The sequence below is a fragment of the Pyrus communis genome, chromosome 16 (genome assembly GCF_963583255.1).
Source record: "Pyrus communis chromosome 16, drPyrComm1.1, whole genome shotgun sequence".
Lineage (NCBI taxonomy): Eukaryota > Viridiplantae > Streptophyta > Magnoliopsida > Rosales > Rosaceae > Pyrus > Pyrus communis.
This window is the reverse complement of record NC_084818.1, coordinates 1,762,893-1,783,211: the sequence shown is the minus strand read 5'-3', so window position 1 is coordinate 1,783,211 and position 20,319 is coordinate 1,762,893. Positions and strand designations below refer to the sequence as shown.

The 20,319-nt window shown below is 39.3% G+C and overlaps 2 protein-coding genes across 2 annotated transcripts; one reads left to right on the top strand and one right to left on the bottom strand.

Moving 5' to 3' along the window:
- Positions 1-12,019: 12,019 nt before the first annotated feature.
- Positions 12,020-13,051, bottom strand: LOC137721077 (receptor-like protein EIX2). The gene has a single exon (XM_068460198.1). It carries the CDS (start codon positions 13,049-13,051, stop codon positions 12,020-12,022), a length of 1,032 nt encoding a protein of 343 aa, XP_068316299.1.
- A 133-nt stretch (positions 13,052-13,184) lies between these two features.
- On the top strand, positions 13,185-15,561 carry LOC137721075 (uncharacterized). Its single transcript, XM_068460196.1, has 10 exons — positions 13,185-13,282; positions 13,327-13,429; positions 13,544-13,638; positions 13,713-13,775; positions 14,015-14,090; positions 14,217-14,325; positions 14,526-14,638; positions 14,783-14,841; positions 14,961-15,069; positions 15,192-15,561. The coding sequence occupies exons 1-10, from the start codon at positions 13,185-13,187 to the stop codon at positions 15,324-15,326; spliced, it is 960 nt and encodes a 319-aa protein (XP_068316297.1). The 3' UTR covers positions 15,327-15,561.
- The last annotated feature ends 4,758 nt before the right edge of the window (positions 15,562-20,319 follow it).

Below are 20,319 nucleotides of genomic sequence, written 5' to 3'. Positions count from 1 at the left end.
GGTATATGAAATTGTGAATTGAATTTGGAAGTGAAAAGCAAGAGATGTTGCTTTAAAGATTGATCATTTGTTGTTGTTATCTGGATGTTGACTGCATAATTAAAATATGATGGAGAACAATTTCGTGGAAATGGGATTGCACACTAACAGTATTTGAAGTCAATTATGCATTTTCGTGTGGGAAAATTAAAACGCCGGCAGTGCGTGATTGGTTTCAAATCAACGCGGAATGTGATGGGCAGAGGTGAAGGGGATGTAGCAAGTTTTAATACCTTTTGCTTACAAAAGGAACTGAAAAAGTCATTGTGTTCCATTTGATATAATATGAGCCTATGCCTATCTGTTTGTTCTTAAGTTTTATATGGGTAGCAAAGTCAAGAGTAAACGCGAAGATAATATTTATAAATCAATAGAAAAAATGGGAGTTTCAATTGGAATAATAAGGTGGATTGAGGTGTTTTGTCTACCTCTTTTTTACGGATTTTAAAACTTGAACCTCTAACACTGGGACCACTCAAGATTCAAATCACTCATCAAGTGTTCAACGAATGCTTCGGTGAACAAACTGAACTTTTTGTTGCTATGTTTCTACATAAAAAACTTGAAACTTTAACATTAGGACCACCCAAGATTCAAATCTTAAATCCGCCACTGATTATAACAATTGGTTTTAACTTGACGAACAGAGCATAAAAATAAGTTGAACTGAAGAATTACATGAAATTGCACTTGGAATATTAAGTGGCTTGGTACTAGCACACCATAAGAGCAACTCCAGCGTTGGAGCCCTCCCCCCAGGCAATGCACTATTCAATCCACCTAATGAATAGTAACTGCCCTTAATGAACAGTAAATAGCCCTGGCAATAGAATTTGCATCTCCACCGTTACACTTCAATAGCCTTGGCAATAGGCACTCCCTTTTCTCTTTGAAGCCTTCTTACCTTGAGGCCTAATTGGATAACAGGTCGAACTCGACGCTTGTTCAGGGATGGGCGTTTCGGGCACTTCTTCTGCATCATCTTCATGAACATGATCGGGTGTAGAGTGTAGAGGGGTGCTGTTCATGTGCACTTCTGGACCGACTGGCACAACTCTAAATTTAGGACAATCTTTGACAATATTCCAACCACCGGTTGAATGATTTATTTTTGCTTTTGGTTTTGGCAGCGTACCAAGCTTGTGCTTGAAGTTCCTACACAATAAAAATAAGTAACAAATAAATAATACAAATAAATAATTATAATGAAAATAAGTAACAAATAAATAATACAAACAACATAATTATAATGTAAGTCGATAACAAATAAATAATACAAACAATAAATAATAAATTATGTAGGTAACAAATAAATAATACAAACAATAAATAATAAATTATGTAGGTAACAAATAAATAATACAAAAAATAAATAATAAATAACAAATAAATAATACAAACAATAAATAATAAATTATGACGGTAACAAATAAATAATACAAAAAATAAATAATAAATTTTGTACGTAACAAATAAATAATAAATTATGTAGGTAACAAATAAATAATACAAACAAATAATTATAATGTAAATTTGGGTATCAAATAAATAATATATTGTTACCTGATCCGAGTAATTTTCCCTACTTCGAATATTACTACTAGCTTGTGCCAAGGCGTCTCTCCACGTACTAAACGATTGGCTAAGTAATTTCCAACGACTGGACATCGATTCTTTGGTTCTTTTCCCACCAATTTTCTCAAGAAAATTGGTATGAATAAGACTCCACATCTCTCGCAATTGCATCTCATTACCCGTAAGCGAACTATGAGTAACTTCAACCCAGCTAGTACACAACGCAACATCTTCAATAAGCGACCAATTCGTACTTGCACCAGTGGTCATTTTGTTGAAAAAAAATGGATTCAAACTTTGAGACAAAGAAAGGAATGTGATTGAAAGTAGTTGAGAAAATATGAAATTGTTGTGTAAGGTAGATGATAATGATAAGGTATTTATAGAAAAGTAAAAACAATTTTTTTTACAATTTTTTTCAGATTTTTCAGATTTTTTTTTGAATTTTTTTGAATTTTTTACAATTTTTTTTAAATTTTTATTCAATTAATTAATCTCTGCCGTTTGATATAAAAAAAATTTGAATTCCAACACTCCAGATTGTGCCACATGTCACAACGGTAACTTTTCTTAATTTTAAAACTATTTTTTCTTTTATTTTTTTATTTATAAAGAATATTAATATCCACCGTTGATCTCAGATCGAATGGTGGATATTAAATCTGACTTTTTTATTTTTTTTTTACCGTTGAGATCGAACGGTCCAAATTAAGTAACCGTTGAGATATAACGGACCGTGGGAAGCCACGTGGCTTCCCAACGGTAACTGACAAACTTTTTTTTTTTCTGATTTTTGGGTCGGCGACGCGCCCCCACGCGCGAGTGGGGTGCACGCGCCTGACACAAAAAAAATTTAATATTCCCTGACGCCAGGCTAACGTCAGCGCTGACGTCACATGGCCCTCAGGCTCTCGGGCTAGCAATCCCCCACGGGTCCGGAGCTCGGGCCTCCACCTTCGGTCGGGCTAGCCCACGCTGGAGCTGATCCCCTGGCCCTCGGGCCCTTGTTCTGTCCACCTTCCCCCGAGCAAAAAGCCACGCTGGGCTTGCTCTAATAATTGAACATTCAGGCCAAAAAACAAGGGGATGAACATTGGTATATAATGTGAGAATTGATCCAAAATTTTCATCAGTTGTTCAACCTTTACAATACGGAACTATGACAGTTGGGGGCAATCGTAGGACCATTATTTGTAGGATGATGTTGCAGGTGGCATCTAAGGTTCGACAGTCCGGAGGTGACCTTCCCTGTCCACAGGAGTCCCTTACACAACGTACACACATATCACTAATCCAAATTCTACTGCAGGTTTAAGAAAAATGGATGATTTCACCACTTCGGTACTCAGCACGGTGAAACCTGATCAGGCTGCCGTAACTATTCGTAAATCTCTGACATTCATGCTACAACGGATAATGGTATTACAACTCCAGCAGAGTCAGAAGCCAAACCGTCCTTCGATACTCCACCACGGTGAAACCTGATCGTGCTGCAATCTCAGTCATCATCTTCATCGTCAAGTACCGTCCTTGACCTCCTCCTGCTTACACCACTCACTGGCAATGTACCCACTTCATATATCCTCCGAATCTCCCAAATCAGTGTACGTTTCCTGACGTAGCAAATCCCCCAAATTTTTCACAGGTCCAACATCTAACGGTTTACCACTGCTGGTGCCTGTGACTTCAGATTGTTCTGTGCCATTCAGACTAGCACGTTTGGCAGCAGCACCTTTGTCAACTCCATTTTCCAAAACACTGCCGCTTTCTGTTTCCTGAATCGAGATGGCTTCGGAGTTTTGATCTATGGACTTGGAAAGGGATCGCCTAGTTTTCCTACATCCAAAAGACAATTCGATTAGAAAAATGTTACCTTACATACACAATCCTATGACTAAAATTCTAATTCTTCTTTTTTTTTTTTTTTTTTTCCCAGGGGGAGGTTTGAGGAGCTGTGAATTTCCCATCTCCATCCTTCGCATTTGCAATCATATGGCTGCACTTCTTGTGGTCTTTAAATCTGGGAAGATCAAAGAAAGCAATTTTTCTTTAAAACAATATAATAGTAAACTTCCATTATTTACTTTTCCTTGGTAATCCTTCAGCATTTTAATAAGAGAATTTGAAATTTGTCCCCGTTATTAGTTGAACTGCAGCTGGTCTTATGATTTTGTCCTCTCAAAACTGTTTTTGGGGTGTCAGGTGTTTGAATGGAGCTAGCAAAACCCAGGTCAAATCCTTTGGTCAAGGAACTGTCGCAGGTACTTTTTCTTTGGCATCCCAATATTATTAGTAGATATTGGTTACAATGCAGTCTTGTCAAACAAAACTATTTCGCCATACCCCTGATTAATTTGTGCGGCTCCCTTCCGAGAGCTCAAAAAATTGCAGACATGATATGGCTTTAGATGCCAATGGGGAGGAGACTGTTGGTCACATCCGGTTCTGTAAGAGCACCCATATACCAGGTCGTTCTCTCTTCTCCATACGTGTGTCTGAGTGGCTTCGTTGTGTATAGCGTTTCCTGATTGTCGTGTTTTGAAGATCTAGGTGATGCTTTGTGTTAACACAATTTTTGGTTTCATTAACTTGGTTCAGGTTCGGGGTAATGCGAATGGGTTGAGAACTCTCCCACACAGTGCTGCCATTATCTATTCTAAAACTAGGGAGCAATTGACTGTTCATTGTGCTACAGTCAATTGTTTGCCCCTCGATTTCATCTTATTTACAAAAAAACCATGACAATTGGGCTGGGTTTGAAGGATATTATTTGAACTGATAAGGGTGATTTTGTCCGGAGGGTTTAGGACGAATTACCCCTTCATTTCACCTTATTTGCAAGAAACCCATTATTTGTGGACTAGGTTGGAAGGGCAATTTTGTCCTCTCGGTTTTGAGTGAATTAAGGGGTTGCCGTGTAAGGGTTGCACTTGCTGTCTTTCATTTATGGTTTCGGGGAAATTAAGCTCTCACAGAGAGCGGAAGAAACGGAGAGACAGAGAGACAGACAGAGAGAGAAAGAGAGAGAGAGAGGCAGAGAGAGAGAGATGCCGAGGGGAAGACAGCAGGGAGAGGTATGGCTGTTGTCTGCAGTTTCATTTGCTGTCCTTCAAGGAGGGTTTCGGGGGGATGGACTGTGACAGAGAGCGGAAGAAACGGAGAGACAGAGAGACAGACAGAGAGAGAAAGAGAGAGAGAGAGACAGAGAGAGAGAGAGAGATGCCGAGGGGAAGACAGCAGGGAGAGGTATGGCTGTTGTCTACAGTTTCATTTGCTGTCCTTCAAGGAGGGTTTCGGGGGGATGGACTGTGACAGAGAGCGGAAGAGAGAGAGAGAGAGAGAGAGAGAGAGAGAGAGAGATGACGATGGAAAGAGAACGAAGAGGAAAGGGGAAGCTGCATGCCTTAACCCCTCGCGTTGCCCTCATCACCTCGATCCGATCGAATCATGGAGGCTTGCCCCGATCGAAACGAAGCACAGCCTCTCTCCCCCCTTGAAATCTGAAATCCGCACCCCAAAAAACCACGCATGGGCCTTCCTGACGCAAAAGGTGGAGTAAGACGACATTAGCGAGAGAAGGGAGACGGCGGCGAGAGGAGGATAGGACAGAGGGTTCTGTTTAGGGTTTTCTCTCCGTCCCACTCCCTCTCTGCTTCTCTTATTCAGTTTGACGTAGTTTTGCAATCTAGGATTCAGTGCATTTCAATCTTTTTTACTGGAATATACGTACATATAAATGTATAAATTTGTTCAATTTTTCTGTACACAGGGCTGGGTTAATTTGATTCTTGACCTATGGTTGGATATTATATTACAATTGTGGGTTCTATTTTCAAGGGTGGATGAAAAGAGACACCCATCAGAGCTTCCAACAACTCAAAGGTCAGTGATTCTTCCTTCTCCTCTCTAATTCTCTTTCTGCTATTTCAATTTGTAGGATTTAATTTAGGGTTTTAAGTTGGAAACTTTAATTTAACATTTTCAGTTGCAGAGCTTAGTGTATACAACAGTTAGGGTTGTTGATTTTGATTGCTGGTCTACTAAATATTTTATAACATGTAAACAGGGAGTAGATACTTTGTATGCCCTGGATAGGGAATGGATACATAATTAGATCAATTGATGGGTGCCTTTGTTTTGGATATCTACATCCAGCAATACCTGGTATTCTGTGTTTTGTTGTTTTAGCTCTGTGTCTTGATCAATTTCATGTTGTTACTGTCTCTTTAATTTTTTTTAAACGTTATTCCAACGGTCCTACAAAGATATTCATAACTGGAATGAATAAGCAAACTAATGAATTCAACTGTGAGTTTAAATGATTGAGAGATTCTGGTGGTTATTGGATTGCTTAGGGAACGTAATTGTTGCCTCTGTTGCCATTTTGGTAGTCATATATGTACAGGTCAATTTCGTCAATTTTGCAGATTGTGATGGATGAACACCAGCGTCCCAATGGAACCCCCGTTACATGTTTTACCCTCCAATCTATATATGCGCAAAGTGATGAAGAAAAGCTTGAATTTGAATATGAATCAGGGAGCACAAACATTTTGGTAAGATCATAGTATATGAATCCATTTTCTTAGGCCGTCTTAAAGCTATTTTGGTCCTTCAGATTTCAATAAGGAAACACAACAGGCATATTATTAGGGACACATCGATTTTCTCTTTGTTATTGTATTTGAGTTCGTAACAAATGCAGGAAGCAATATAATCTTATTATTTTTTTGATTGAACATGCAAATGATTACACCTTGCAGACAGATATCTCATCAGGTATGGAGGATGATGTTTTTCTAATTCTTAGAACTTTTTTTTTCATGCTTCTGTTTTGGTAGGACTATTGTTTCTTCGTCTCTGGGTGATCCAACCTCTACCAGATTATTTGAGGATTCCATGAGGGAAAATCTATTGCATTTATGTTCATGATTCATGTTTCATATGATCTGACAAATGGTTTTAGTAGTAGTTGTACTTATTATGCTTGGCGTCTAGGTTTAGACTGCCCTTTTGCTTTTATTTTGCTCTTCCCTTCTTTCTTTCCCTTTGCTTCAGAGATGAGCAAACTAACCTTTTGTTTTTGGTTTTGTGGGGAAATAGATATGAGGGTTGGACAATGAATCTATTAGCATTTCGGCAATTGCTTTTATTTTGTAACTTTTGGGGGTTTGTTGCTGTCTGATTTCAGTCTTTTTTGCTTTCTGGAAACACTGTTGTTCGAATTTTGCAGCTAGAGGTCAAGGTGCTAGCGAAGGCTATGCAGGTGTGTTCCTGTTAATTGCAATTTCGTTACATTCTATATTCAGATATTCTTAATTCCAGCAATTGATTTCATACAACTGCAATTTTCGAAAGATGCAGATATTCTCATTTGCTAATTTACTTATCAATCTCCATTTTCCATGGATTAATGCTTATCATCTGCAAACCCCATTGCCCCTATATCTTAAAGTTTTCCTCTTTCTTTTTCCCCCCTCATTTGGATGCATATAATTTGGGCTCATTGTCATTTTTTAATTACTTACTGGTACTTTAGTTTACAATCTAGGCCATTCAGTCAATTGCTTTCTCAAATTATTGTATTTTGAGTAAAAAATTATTGGGTTAGTTAGGCTGCTGTATTTGGGGTTAGGGGTGATGTCAGTCTCACAAGCAGATTTGGGTTTGGGGGATGGGTATAGGATTTCAGGGAGAAAAATGGGGAGGATTTTCGGGACAAAATGGGGGATTGAGTGGTCGATTTGATGGGAGAGAAAGAGAGGAGAGTGTGATTTAGGGAACGAGAGAGAGAGAGAGGAGATTGTGATTTGGGGATTAGGTGAAAACAAAGCAGCTTCGAATCACTCAATTCAAAACTGACCCTTCTGTTACCTGCCTCTGCTTGCTTGCTCCCTTTCTCAATCGATGAGTTCTCTCACCATAATTCAGGTCTCTAATTTTTTAATGAAAGTAAAACCAAACGGTGCAAAGCACGGGAAGCTGACGGCAGGAAAGAGCGATTGAATTAGGGAATTCGAACTGATGAGATTATTTTGGTGAGAGAGATTGCCATGGCAACGGGAGAGACGACGGTTGAGATGTAGGCAGCAAGGAGTAGGGCTGCAGTTGAGGCTTTGAGTAGGCTCCAGGAAGCAGAGAACAAAGTGTGCAAGTTGAAGATATTTTGATTCATCCTTTACTGTTTGATTGATCATTTGCTTTTTAAAAGTTGTTATAGATATTTTGTTCCTTCATTAAAATTGTCATAGATCTTTGTAGGTTGTTTAGTTCACCTCTAGGGTTAGCTGTATGTCTTTGTAAATTAGGGGGTTGTGCTATGTTAATTGCTTTGTTTCTTGGTTGTTTTTTGTCCTTTGCTTCTAAGAAAACCGAAATTAGCCATTTTCGTCATGTAGATTGGATAAATGGTTGAATTGATACCCTCTTATTTGTTGATGAGATAGTCTACCAAAAGGTTATGGAGTTCAACGTAGGAGAGTACAATTTTTTCATACGTAGGTATTCCTCATTTTGGTTTAAGGTACTAAGTCTGAATCAGGAGACGTTTTCTGATGAAGAAAACATCAACATTATATGGATGAGTTTTTTGTTTTTAATTCATTGTTTACTGTTTGATTTGCCATCTGCTTTCTTCAAATTGTCATAGATATTTTTTTTTTCGTTCTTTAAAGTTGTCATAGATTTGTTTAGGTTGTTTTAGTTCATTGGCAGTCTATTGTTTTGCCTGGTAGAAAGGTCCAGTCTTGCTGTATCCTCCGACTCACTCCAGTCTGTCTCTGTCTTTGTGATTCTGGGTTCTCTTCTGCCATTGTTGCTTCTCAAAGAAACCTAATTGTAGGTTTCTTTTCCATTTCCAAGCTTCCGTTATGCTTTGTGCTGCTGTGTTTTCTATTTTTAATGAGGCTCGATTGAAATAGGCATCAGTTTGATTGAAATATGCGTCATCTTGATTGATTATGCTGCTGTATTTCGAAGAATAACAACTTTAATAGGTCTTAAGTGTCTAATTCATTGAACTATTGCATATATGTGAGGTATTTAATTTTTCCATTGATTTTCATGTTCAAGATATAGATTTTCATTCTGTAGCTGGAGCTAACTTTCCTTTTAAGTGAGGTATTTAATATTTTTTTTGTTTCTTCAGCAGATCATTTTATTTTTCATTGCAACCTTTTATGTGTATAAATATGCATATGATTTTTTTTTTCCAGGAAAAGAATTGCGGAAAGGGAAGGTACTTGCTACCAAGGTGTGTTTTGTTTGGGTTTCTAATGGCTAGAAAATTAGAATTAATAATTGCAAGCGAATTTTCCCGAGAAACAATCACATTATTGGATCTAAGTTGCTAATTGTTTTAATTTTGTATAGGCTGCAATAAAATCTACACCCACAAGGGCCATAACTGGAGGAGTCAAGAACCCTGACCGCTACCGCCCTGGAACCATCGCTCTACGGTGAGTTTTCAACACAATATAGTTCAAATCCTCTGAATCATGTTCTTGAATTTTACTATATTGCATTTCGTTATCTGAACTCTGTTCTTTCAATCTGGTTACCTGAATTGTGCCTAATATTTGATGTGGCTGGTGGCATTGTATGGCTGACTGGTATGATTTGGGACTGTTTTTAGTTAATGGGAGACATGGCACAAAGGTGTGGGGCAATGAAGTCAAGTGGGATTAGGAATTTAGGGTAGTAGAGTTTTTGCTAATTTATGGGATTAAGCGTTCTCAGGTATGTATTTTTTTGAGAAGAAACTATAACAATTTATTAAAAAAGAAAAGAGAAATACACAGAAGTGGATAAGAAATCCACCAAGAACAGAACAAGAAAATCTCTCAGGTATGTATGGATGTGTGATCTGAATAATATGAATTAGAATTTTTTGGTTAGTGTCCAATTAGTGAAGAAAGGATGATTCTTTTTGTTATCATGCATATTTAAGTTGTAAACATCTGAAAAACTGCTTAATTGAAGTGAAATTTCCTGTTTTTGAGCCTGATTTCAAGTCTTGAACTTTGAATTTGTCTATACCTAGCTCAGCTGAAGATATCCACGTCGTAGTTTAAAGTATTTGTATTGGTAATTATGTGTTTAAGTTGCGCAAATGAGTTGCCCCAATATCTTTTGTGTGCAATTTGGTGTAGAAATGTGGGTTTTGATGTTTTGGCAGGCATCGGAAAAAAAAAATGAAATTGGTTTTCTCTCAATGCATAGTTAATCTTAAAATACGGTTTATTAAATTGGGTTCATGATATATGGGTGGTAGCAAATTAGCAATGTCGACTCTTGTAAGGAAGAGGCTGATGAGAGACTTCAAGAGGCTGCAACAGGACCCGCCTGCAGGGATTAGCGGGGCACCCCAGGATAACAATATAATGCTGTGGAAAGCTGTTATATTGGGGTAAGTTGGAAAAATGCAGTGTATAAAAGAAATCTACTGTTGTTTTCTCTTCTATTATGCAACATTAATATTTCACATTTTTGGTAGGAGACGTGGTAAGTTGGAAAAATGCTTATATTTCTTATTTTTGGAACCCTTTATCTCATTGTTAGTTTTCTGGAAGGAAGAAAAGATAGGCATTCGTAAGTCCTATCAATTTTCAATTTTTATTTTTCTTGCTTTTATTTTAGTTTCTTATTACTAATTCTAATTTTGGGTGTATTTGTTAAGGCTGGTTCAATTGTAAGTAATATTTATGGCGTAGATTGGGAAAACAAACTTGAGGTATTAATTTTTCAGAGATAGTTTATGCTTGAAATTAGCATTGTTTTTATATCTTCCAACATTCTGTTTTCTTGGAGTTACTATGTGCTTGAAAACTTGCTGAAACAACAATGGAACAGTTTTTTTGTTTTTTGTTTACTGCTGAAACAGGTGCCAGGCCTATAGGCCATATATTTTGCCACCTTAACCGCAATGGCAAAATATGTGTGGACTGCATCTTGCTTCTGTTTCTTACGGAAATAGGCGTCCTGCATTTTTTTTTTCTTTGAACATTAGCGCTTGAAAGCTTAGCTGCTGAAACAAAAACGGAATACTTTTAATGTTTTTTGTTAACTGCTAAAACAGGCTGCTGGCCTGCAGGACATATTTTGTCGTCTTAAACTTCAGAGGCAATATATGTGTGAATTGCATGTTGCTTCTGTTTCTTATGGAAACAGAGGATTTTTTGCAACCACGTCTTTTGTAATCAAGAATGTTCAACTTCGTCCTGTTAAATTGTACAATGTCTTTCCATATCACCTATGTTGAATGTATATAAAAACCAAGCTGCTTATCTTACCGACTCTTCTCACTCATCTATCCCTCTATTCATTAATCATTATGTTTAATTTATTCAGGTTAAATATGTCTTATTCATGCTGTTAAGGCTGATGCATTCAAGTCTCGCAGCAACGCGCGGGCATATTTTCTAGTAACTACTATAGATTGGCACCCTACGTCACCCATCTTCTTAACAGGATCAGCTGTAACTATGTCCGAGTAACATCTTTGTCATAAACGTTTCTGACTCTATCTCCGTGTTCTCAGTGTGCCTGACGTTGAATGAAGTTCACTCGCAGTGTGTTAGAACTGGTTTTATTCTGGCTCTCATCCGAGCGATGTGTCTTGTATTTGTATGTTGGTGTAAATCATTGAACAGATTTCATAGAGATTAGCAATTCTTTGATGCACTGATCTTTTGCCTATGGGGCTGGGAAATACCCTGTTTCCTATCCAAAACATTACATTGAATCTAAAAGAACGAAAGTTGAGCAACTCGAAATTTATTGAACTTTATATGATTGTTGTTGGAACTATATTACACATGGCTAGGGCGCAACTTTGATAGGAGTATCTGATTCCGAGCCAAAACATTCCAAAATATTTCGACCAATTAGAATTTGAAATTCCGAATCCGAAAAAGAAAAAAAAAATCATATGGGAAGATCCGGTCCGATTGAAAATCAGTCCATACATAACCCTTTAGACAAACAAGATAGTTGATGACATTTTATATCACATTGCATCAGAATAAAAGAAAAAGAAAAAAAACACTTATGATATTACATTGAATCTAAAAAAACGAAAGTTGAGCTACTCGAAATTTAAATTTTGGAGTACGCTTCTGCCCCAACGAGAGTTACGATGTTACTTGTTGTCGACTTTTTTTGCCTGATGATCCTTGTGGTTTCATATCTACACAGTCAACAAAAAGTATCTTAAAATTAAAGGTAAATAAATAAAAAGCTTAAAAATAATGTTTCGGCAGTCTTCTACCAAATCTCTCGACAAACTCGGAAAGTACAACCGAGTTTAACGGGTGAGTTTAGAAGTATATGACAAGTTAGGAGAGTAGAGCTTTACCGTTTACCATTGAAACCTCCCCTGCGGCTTTGCCTTCACAGGCAACGGTCTTCACATAATCCGAACTTTTATATCATCAAAGAACCGGAAATAGGCGTACCTCCAAGATGTCTTAAGAACTAAAGTACCACAAACACTCCAGAATCCTATGATAAATCCAAGCGCCAAGCCAACATAAAATCCGAAGCTTATGAGACCATCATCATCTGGTTTGGTCTTGTCACTTCCACTGCCATTGGGGACTGCAGGATCTTCCGTTGTTACATCTCCCGGGCATTCTGGTGTGAGCGGTTGCCCGCAAAGTCCAAGATTTCCCGTAAATTGCGAAGCATCAAAACTTTGAAGTTGAGTACTAACCGGAATTCTTCCTGATAAGTTGTTGTATGACAAGTCCAAGACACCAAGAAAATGTAAGCTCGAAAAACTGGGAGGGATGCTACCAGATATCTGGTTTCGTGACAAATCATGCGATTCTAACATCTCCAGCTGACCAAAGTTGTTAGGAAGCACCCCAGATATCTGGTTTCGTGTCAAATTGTTGCTTGACAGGTTCAGAGAAATCAACTTCAACAAGCTTGTTACACTTTCTGGAATGTCTCCGCTTAAGTTGTTGCTTGAAATGTCAATGCTTCTCAAAAGCTTAAGATTTTCGCCAAACTCGATCAATATTCCTTTCCAAACCCGTTGCACAAACCCAACTACAGAGTCGTCCTCCACCTTGGGGGACATCGAAGACAAAGCTGTTATGTTAGGGAGGCAATGGGGCAAGGCTCCGGATAGATTGTTCTTGGAGAAGTCCAAAACATGAAGCGCAGGAAGACTGCATAGACTTAAAGGTATGCTTCCATAAAACCCATTCGACTTTAAGCGAAGAACCAGCAACTTTGTTAGGCTCGGGCCTATCCATGTCGGTATCTTTCCAGATAGCTTATTGTCACCGAGGTCAAGAACTCTTAATTTTGTACAGTTCTCCAAGGAAGGCAATTCTCCGGAAAGTTTGTTATCCTGTAAGCGTAGCAATACAACATCTTTTAAGTAGCCTAATGAGCTTGGAATTTTCCCGGAGAGATTGTTCTTAGCCATGTTCAAGACGAACAAACTTCGAAACTGCATCCAACAAGTAGGAAGTTCGCCGGATAGCTGATTGTCGGAAAGGTCTAGGTTAAACAAGTTTGGAGCTTCTGTTTCACAAAAGGAAGATAAGGGTCCCGAAAACATGTTTTGGGAGAGACGCAGGTCGGCTACACTTGAAGGAAACGGCGGAAGTGGGCCGTCCAAGAGATTAGATGACAAGTCAAAAGAAAAGAAGGTGCGGTTTTTTGTTGACAAGTCATAATCTGTATTTGTTCATTAAACAGGATATGGACGTATGACTCATCAACTCCGTCATCTAGAAATGCAACCATTTATTGTGGAGCCAAGATCATGTCACTTGACTGGGAGTGTAAATCTGACCGATTGGTATGCAGATTAGATTTTCAAAGTGCACTCAGATATGGCTTGGCATTGGAATGTTAACCTGATTATTTGACATTGGAAATATCTAGTTTAAGTGTTTTTTTCTTTTGACAAAAGCTTCTCATAGGCACTGCTGATGGAGGCATTAAAGCATGGAATGTCGATGCAAAAAGAGTTGTCTGTGATCTTAGCACGAGTGAAGAATTTCCTAGGTTCTTCCTATTTTTACTTGGGTCTATTGTGTACTTGTTGGTGCTCTTATTTACCATTTTCTCCCTTGTGACAGTATCTTGGATATAAAGTGCAGCCCTGTACAGCCAATTTTTGTTACTGCAGCAGCATCCAAGGGGTATGTTCTTTATGTAATCTTATCATGTTGTCCATATACCTCCGTGTTTGATCAAATTCTTGGCCCGTATTGTAACAATCATCTTCAACTGAAGTATGGCATGAACACTGTCAATGATTATAATTTGATCATGAAAGATTCTTCTTACAGTTTACTTACACACATATATGTCTGTGTAAGTGGGCTTGGGCTTTAAATTTTCATGAATGTCAGTATTAGGACTTTTATTGTATTTGTAGGCACGGATCAAGTTACGCTGATAGTATGGGGTTCGCTTCATTAACCGTGTGGAACATGAAGACGTGGAAGGCCATGGTATGTGCTTTCTTTGCACCAGAAGATCATATATGCATGATATAGCAACTTAAACTTTTATGTCTTTTCATTTCTGAGAATGCACTGGTAATTTTATTCCTTAATAATCTTTTGGGTTTCGTGAAGACAGTTCTTCCTCTTGGTAAAGATCCACCTGCAATAACATCCCTCAGTTTCAATCACAATGGGAAAATTTTAGCAGCCGCTGCAACTGATGGAATGATTCACATGTTTGGTATCCTCACATATATTTTTTAACACTTTTGCATTACTTCAGTGTTATTTATTTTCCAATATGGCTAAATTTATCGCCCTGAACAAGGTCATTTTAGCTGTACGGTCAAGCCCTTGTCTTAATAGAATTGCAAATGGGTGCCCCCCCTTCTGCATATGTACACGTACTCATACATATATGAATACCTTAACAAGCCAAAGATATGTCTGCCTGTCTACAAATAACCGGTTGGCCTGCACATGACTCTGCTATAAGCTCCATTCTTTTCGGGCCTGATGAGACAAGTATTTTCAGTTTGGGAGTAGATGGAAAGGCAAGTGCTTTACATTCCGTTTTGCACCAAATTTTGATTAGAGAATTTGAAATTTGTCCCCGTTATTAGTTGAACTGCAGCTGGTCTAATGATTTTGCCCTCCCAAAAGTATTTTGCCTAACAGAACTGTTGTTGCGGTGTCAGGTGTTTGAATGGAGCTTGCAAAACCAAGGTCAAATCCTTTGGTCAAGGAACTGTAGCTGGTACTTTTTCTTTGGCATCCCAATATTATTAGTAGATATCGGTTACACTGCAGTCTTGTCAAACAAAACTATTTCGCCACACACCTGATTAATTTGCTCTGCTCCCGTCCATTCCATAGGTTCTGTGACCCCGAGAGCTCAAAAAATTGCCGACATGAAATGGCTTTAGATGCCAATGGGAGGAGACTGTTGGTCACATCCGGTTCTGTAAGAGCACCCATATACCAGGTTGTTCTCATACGTGTGTCTGAGTGGCTTCGTTGTGTATAGTGTTTCCTGATTGTCGTGTTTTGAAGATCTAGGTGATGCTTTGTGTTAACACAATTTTTTGTTTCATTAACTTGGTTCAGGTCCGGGGTCATGCGAATGGGTTGAGAACTCTCCCACACAGTGCTGCCATAACTACTGTAGATTGGCACCCGACATTATCCATCTCCTTAACAGGATCAGCTGATAACTCTGTCCGAGTGACATCTTTGTCCTAAACGTTTCTGACTCCATCTTCGTGTTCTTAGTGTGCCTGACGTTGAATGAAGTTCGCTCGCAATGTGTTTGAACTGGTTTCGTTCTGGCTTTCATCCGAGCAATGTGTCTTGTATTCGTATGTAGGTGTAAATCATTGAACAGATTTCATAGATCATAGCAATTCTTTGATGCACTCATCTTTTGCCCTTGGGGCTGGGAAATGCCCTGTTTTGTTGAACTTTATATGATTGATGTTGGAACTATATTACACGCGGCTAGTGACACGCCCCGACCCCGATATTCCCCAAATACCAGGATAGGCACGTGCTGGCCGACACCCGAAGGTGACGAAAGCCATTTATTGAGTGCAAAAGCTAAAAACAAGGGATATATAAGGTTTATAAATATAAAAGAATAATTAATATGCAAATAAGGACCGTGTTCAGAGCACACCACTAATCTAGAATATTAAAAGAAAATAATATAAAATTGAATGAAACAAAGGAGTGGGTCCTACACCGAGAGGACTCGAAGATGCCGATGCGTAAGTGCCTGGACGTCGGGATTGTATGCCTCGATTCTAAGTCCTGAAGGGGGCGCAAAACAAACATGAGTGAACCAAGTTGATATATAAATAATAAAATAGTTATCAACATACTAACCCCCAGGTTTTATGAAAACACAAATGTATGATGATAAACATAGGTTTTCCGAAACCTAGCATGTCGTGCAAGATCTCAAATCATCAATCGCATAAACAATAATAATCACTAGTGAATGTCCAATATAACACTTCAGGCCCCATGCCGGCTCCCCGTCTCTGAGCACACAGTCAGAGGAAAATGCACTTCAGGCCCCTTGCCGGCTCCCCGTCTCTGAGCAGACAGTCAGAGGAAAACACACTCCAGGCCCTATGCCAACACCAAACCGTCGCCCGGGACGGACCGGATCTATCCCTACGTCCCGTAGCGGAAAGGACCACCAGGTAAGTACAAAACCAGTGAACATACATATATTGAAAATCAACTTCATAGTATAAAGTCATCCATCATCTATACTATAAAGAGGTGTTCTAAACATGTTCTAAATATCATATCGTCATCCATCAGATATGCTATAAGAACATGGGTTATAGGAAAAATAGTAATAATTCAAACTAGCCTCAGTAAGCATGTTATCTCGTAAAACGTTCATAAAACATAATCGTAAAGTCATGCTTTTCTGTGTATGCAATTCTACCATTAAAACATGCATTTTCAGAAGGGGTCCACTCACAGTACTTCGCTGTCGAAAAGCCACGCCATCTAGCGAAGAAGGAATTGCCACAGATAATCGCCCCTAAGCACATAAAGGGTACATTTAGTCAAACTCTACTCAAACGATTGAATTTGGGAAAACGAACATCGGAAACGGGTTCAGAACGTCGAAATTAGCCTAGGAGGGGTCCCGCACGAAAACCCAAAAAGTCAACGGTCAAAGTCAACGTTGACCGTTGACCGGTCAAAGTCAACGCTGACCGTTGACCGGGTCAACGGTCAGACCGGGTCCAGGTTCGGGTCAACGGGTCCAGGTTCGGGTCAACGGGTCAAACGGGTTTTGGGTTAGGGTTTTGGGCTTAGGTTGTTGGGTTTTGGGTTTTGGGCTAACAGAAAATGGGTTTGGGTTAAAAGGGGAAATGGGTTTGGGCTGCAACCAAGGCCCTAAGGCCTTTTGGGTTTTTAAAATGAAATAACTAAAAATAAAAAAAGGAAAGGGTAAGGGTATTGAGCCGAAGACCCAAGTCAGGCCTAAGGCCCGCGGGGAAACAGAAATGGCCCGAAGGCCTGGGTGCCCGGAGAAGACCACCGGAGTTCGGCCGGAAAGTTCCCAAGCTCCGTTGGAGCTCACAACTCAACCAAAACATGTCATTCAATATACCAAATTGAAGCCCCGAAGGTAAGGAATCGAAATATACCCTTGGTTCCCGTCATCGCGGTCGGAGTTGGCCGGAAAACAGCCTTGAAGCCACGGGTGTCCGCCGGAACTGGGTAAGATTCAAATGAGCATAACTTCTTCAATACTCAATGAAATTAAGTAAAACAAAAAGGAAAGTTGTAGTACTCAGCGAGACGAAGAGATTGATACCTCGCACGCCGGCCAACTCGCCGTGGTTTGGCCGGAAATTGCCTCGAAAGGGGCGGTGCTCGCCGGAAAACTGGGAAATGTCTCCGAGGTGATTTCTTCGTGGTTTGACGTCCAAAACACAACTACGGGGTTAGAAAAGAGTTATAGGTGTGGGCATGGGTGTGTGTGTGTGTGTTCTTGTCGGAGGAAGGAGCACCGAGAGGAGGAGAAAGGAGAGAGAGCACGGGAAGAGAGTGAGGGAGAAGAGAGAGACTTTTCAGAAAAGAAAAGAAAAGAAGGGAAAGGGAAAGAACCGGGGGACAAAACAGGGGGTGGGCCCCCTTGGGCTCACCAATTAAGGTTCAAAAACAATTTTAAAAAGGAACGTATCCCCCAAACTTAGTGAAAATACAAAAATACCTATTTTCCTACGTAATTGTCGGGACGGGTTATTACAATCTACCCCCCTTAAAAGAATTTCGTCCCGAAATTTAAAATCACCACTTAAACCGAAAAGCTTGAAAATAGGAAGAAGAATATATGTATAAAGAGAATTCAAGTCAGAGTGGGTGCCTCAAAGAGAATATGCCACACCGTCGCGAACGGTTTGCCAAATCCTCTATCATGCCTCCAAGCTCTTACTTTCTTCCCCATCAGTGTAAAAGTAGAATATACTTTAATAAGATATAAAGTTGAAAACATATATAGACGTAAGTTCAAAAATAAGTACGCAAAATACTATAGCGTCAAAATAGTCAAAATAGATATGTACTAATATATAGGTCGAAAACTCGCGCTTAACTTAAAACTGAAAATGGAAAAACTTCCCCCAAAACATTTGTAACGACAAAAACAAATAATTAAAGAAAAGGAAGTTAAAATACTTACACTGAAAAATCAAAACTGAAACTCAAGGCTGAAAAAAAAGAGAGTGGGTCTCGCCTAAGCATACAAACGTCACGTACTCCGAGAAAAGATGTGTCTCTAGGTCAAGTCCTAACAATAGCAAATCCGTACCAACTGCTGAAGACGAATCTTTCTGCCCACTTGCTTAACGAACCCAACAGATAAGTTTTCAATACCACAGTCGGCCGCCCGTGATATCGATCACACATTTGTTGTCTCGATAAGCAAGCAATAATTTGCTGAGGGCGCACAATTTTACGCGTCGTAAATTCAATCTCTCGAATACTAGTTCACAATACTCCTCTGCTAACCAGTATTCCCTGTAGAACTCTCGTACCATGTCACAAAAATGGCGTACTCAAACCGAACTAAACAGAAATTGTCGTCATAGAACTCTATCCGGTATCAAGCATACTAACCTCCTCAATTCTTCCAAATGTGACCAACTACTCCAGTGTTTTGCCAACAAAGAACCCATTTGAAAACTGTACCTTGGGATTCAAACGAAGTGGCTATCATGTTACTAGTAGACCCAAAAGCTCAAGCCAAGCAAGCAGAAAACGAGAAGTCACCTTTCCCAACAAGCAGTTTCTCTTGGGAATCATTGTAGTGCTCAAACCACCTCTCCAATTTTGCTTAGTTGCAGATTTCTAGTAAAACAAGGTCAACGTTGATGGATAGGACTCTCAAGTGATCAACCTAAAAAATAAAAGAAAGTACACACCTTTCAAGAGAAGTGTAAAGATTTTCCGATTCTCGCCTCGACCGCGCTGGGATGCAAACCCGGAGTACACTAAACAGATCTGCTAGAAGTGTTTCACTAACCACGTACTCACAACAACAGAGTCTTGAAGTGAAACAGTGAAAAGATGAGTTGAGACGGCACATAACATTGGAAAATAACCGATGTGATGCCTATGAATTATAGTAAGATGGTGATACAATCCGCTGACCTTCTGCACTCAAACTTTCATCCAACTCTTACTAAAAGATCGCACAAACATCACACTCACGTGCTCACAAACCGAAGGATCCTGGTGCCAAGGTAGTGGAAAGCTACGTTGAAGCGAACACATCACATCATCGAAAAGGTCTGCCAAAGTACGATATGATGGTTATGAATTGTAGCAAGATAATGAGTGGTGGCCATTCAATTCAGCGTGAAGATAATGATGCAATTTGCTGCTCACCTGCACCACAAGCTTCACCAACCTCCTAACACAAGACGACTCCAACCTCACACCCACGTGGAACTCTTTCTGGTAAGTAGGGTAAGCTTGTGAAAAGATTATGCTCCCAACATTTCTATCTTAAAAGATAAGAATTGGGCGCATACTTCCGCCGAATTGATCGATCGTGAATTCTTCACTAATTGAGCGAGAAACCATGTAGATAAGGCTAAAAGAACACTCAAGAATTTGAGGATCAAAACAAGTTTATTAAAACTAGAGTACAAGATATCTGGATGAGTGAGAAATCATGCCAAGAATAAACGAGCAAAAGAAGGTAAAGATACAGAAATAGAAATCACTGTTTATGATTATTTGGTGAATCAACACGGTAAGGTTGATTGGTTTCTTAACCAAAAAGGAAATAGGTATAAGCTCAAGAATAGTCAAGAACTGTTAATAAGATTTGACGAGGCCAAAGACATTTCGAAATTCACAATACTTTGTGAGGGCTGTTTCAAAGTTCAAAAATTAAACATAGAACCTCTGAATCAACAGAATGACGAAGAAGAAAGATACAAAGCAGTCTGCATAAGCATGCAGTGACACAATTGGCTACCTCAAAGTGATGCTCTTGAGCAAACCAAAGCTCAATGAGTCCAGGGAAGTTCAAAGTAAAGCTCGATCTTCGTACAATGATGAATATGGTAGTCTCAAGCCATTACACTTGAAAATTACAAAGCTGAACAGTTAGTGGATAAGGGCACTAGTCAGTTGGGCTACACGCAAAAGGCTAAGTTCACCTCCACCGAAAGTATGTGGACAAGGTGCTAGG

What these genes read in the sequence shown, in the direction of transcription:
- LOC137721077 (XM_068460198.1), bottom strand. Translation starts at nt 13,051, where the DNA reads ATGGCTAAGAACAATCTCTCCGGGAAAATTCCAAGCTCATTAGGCTAC.
- LOC137721075 (XM_068460196.1), top strand. Translation starts at nt 13,185, where the DNA reads ATGTTTTGGGAGAGACGCAGGTCGGCTACACTTGAAGGAAACGGCGGA. An exon ending in AGTGTAAATCTGACCGATTG is followed by an intron (nt 13,430 to 13,543) that starts GTATGCAGATTA and finishes TTTTGACAAAAG; the next exon opens with CTTCTCATAGGCACTGCTGA. An exon ending in ACGAGTGAAGAATTTCCTAG is followed by an intron (nt 13,639 to 13,712) that starts GTTCTTCCTATT and finishes CCCTTGTGACAG; the next exon opens with TATCTTGGATATAAAGTGCA.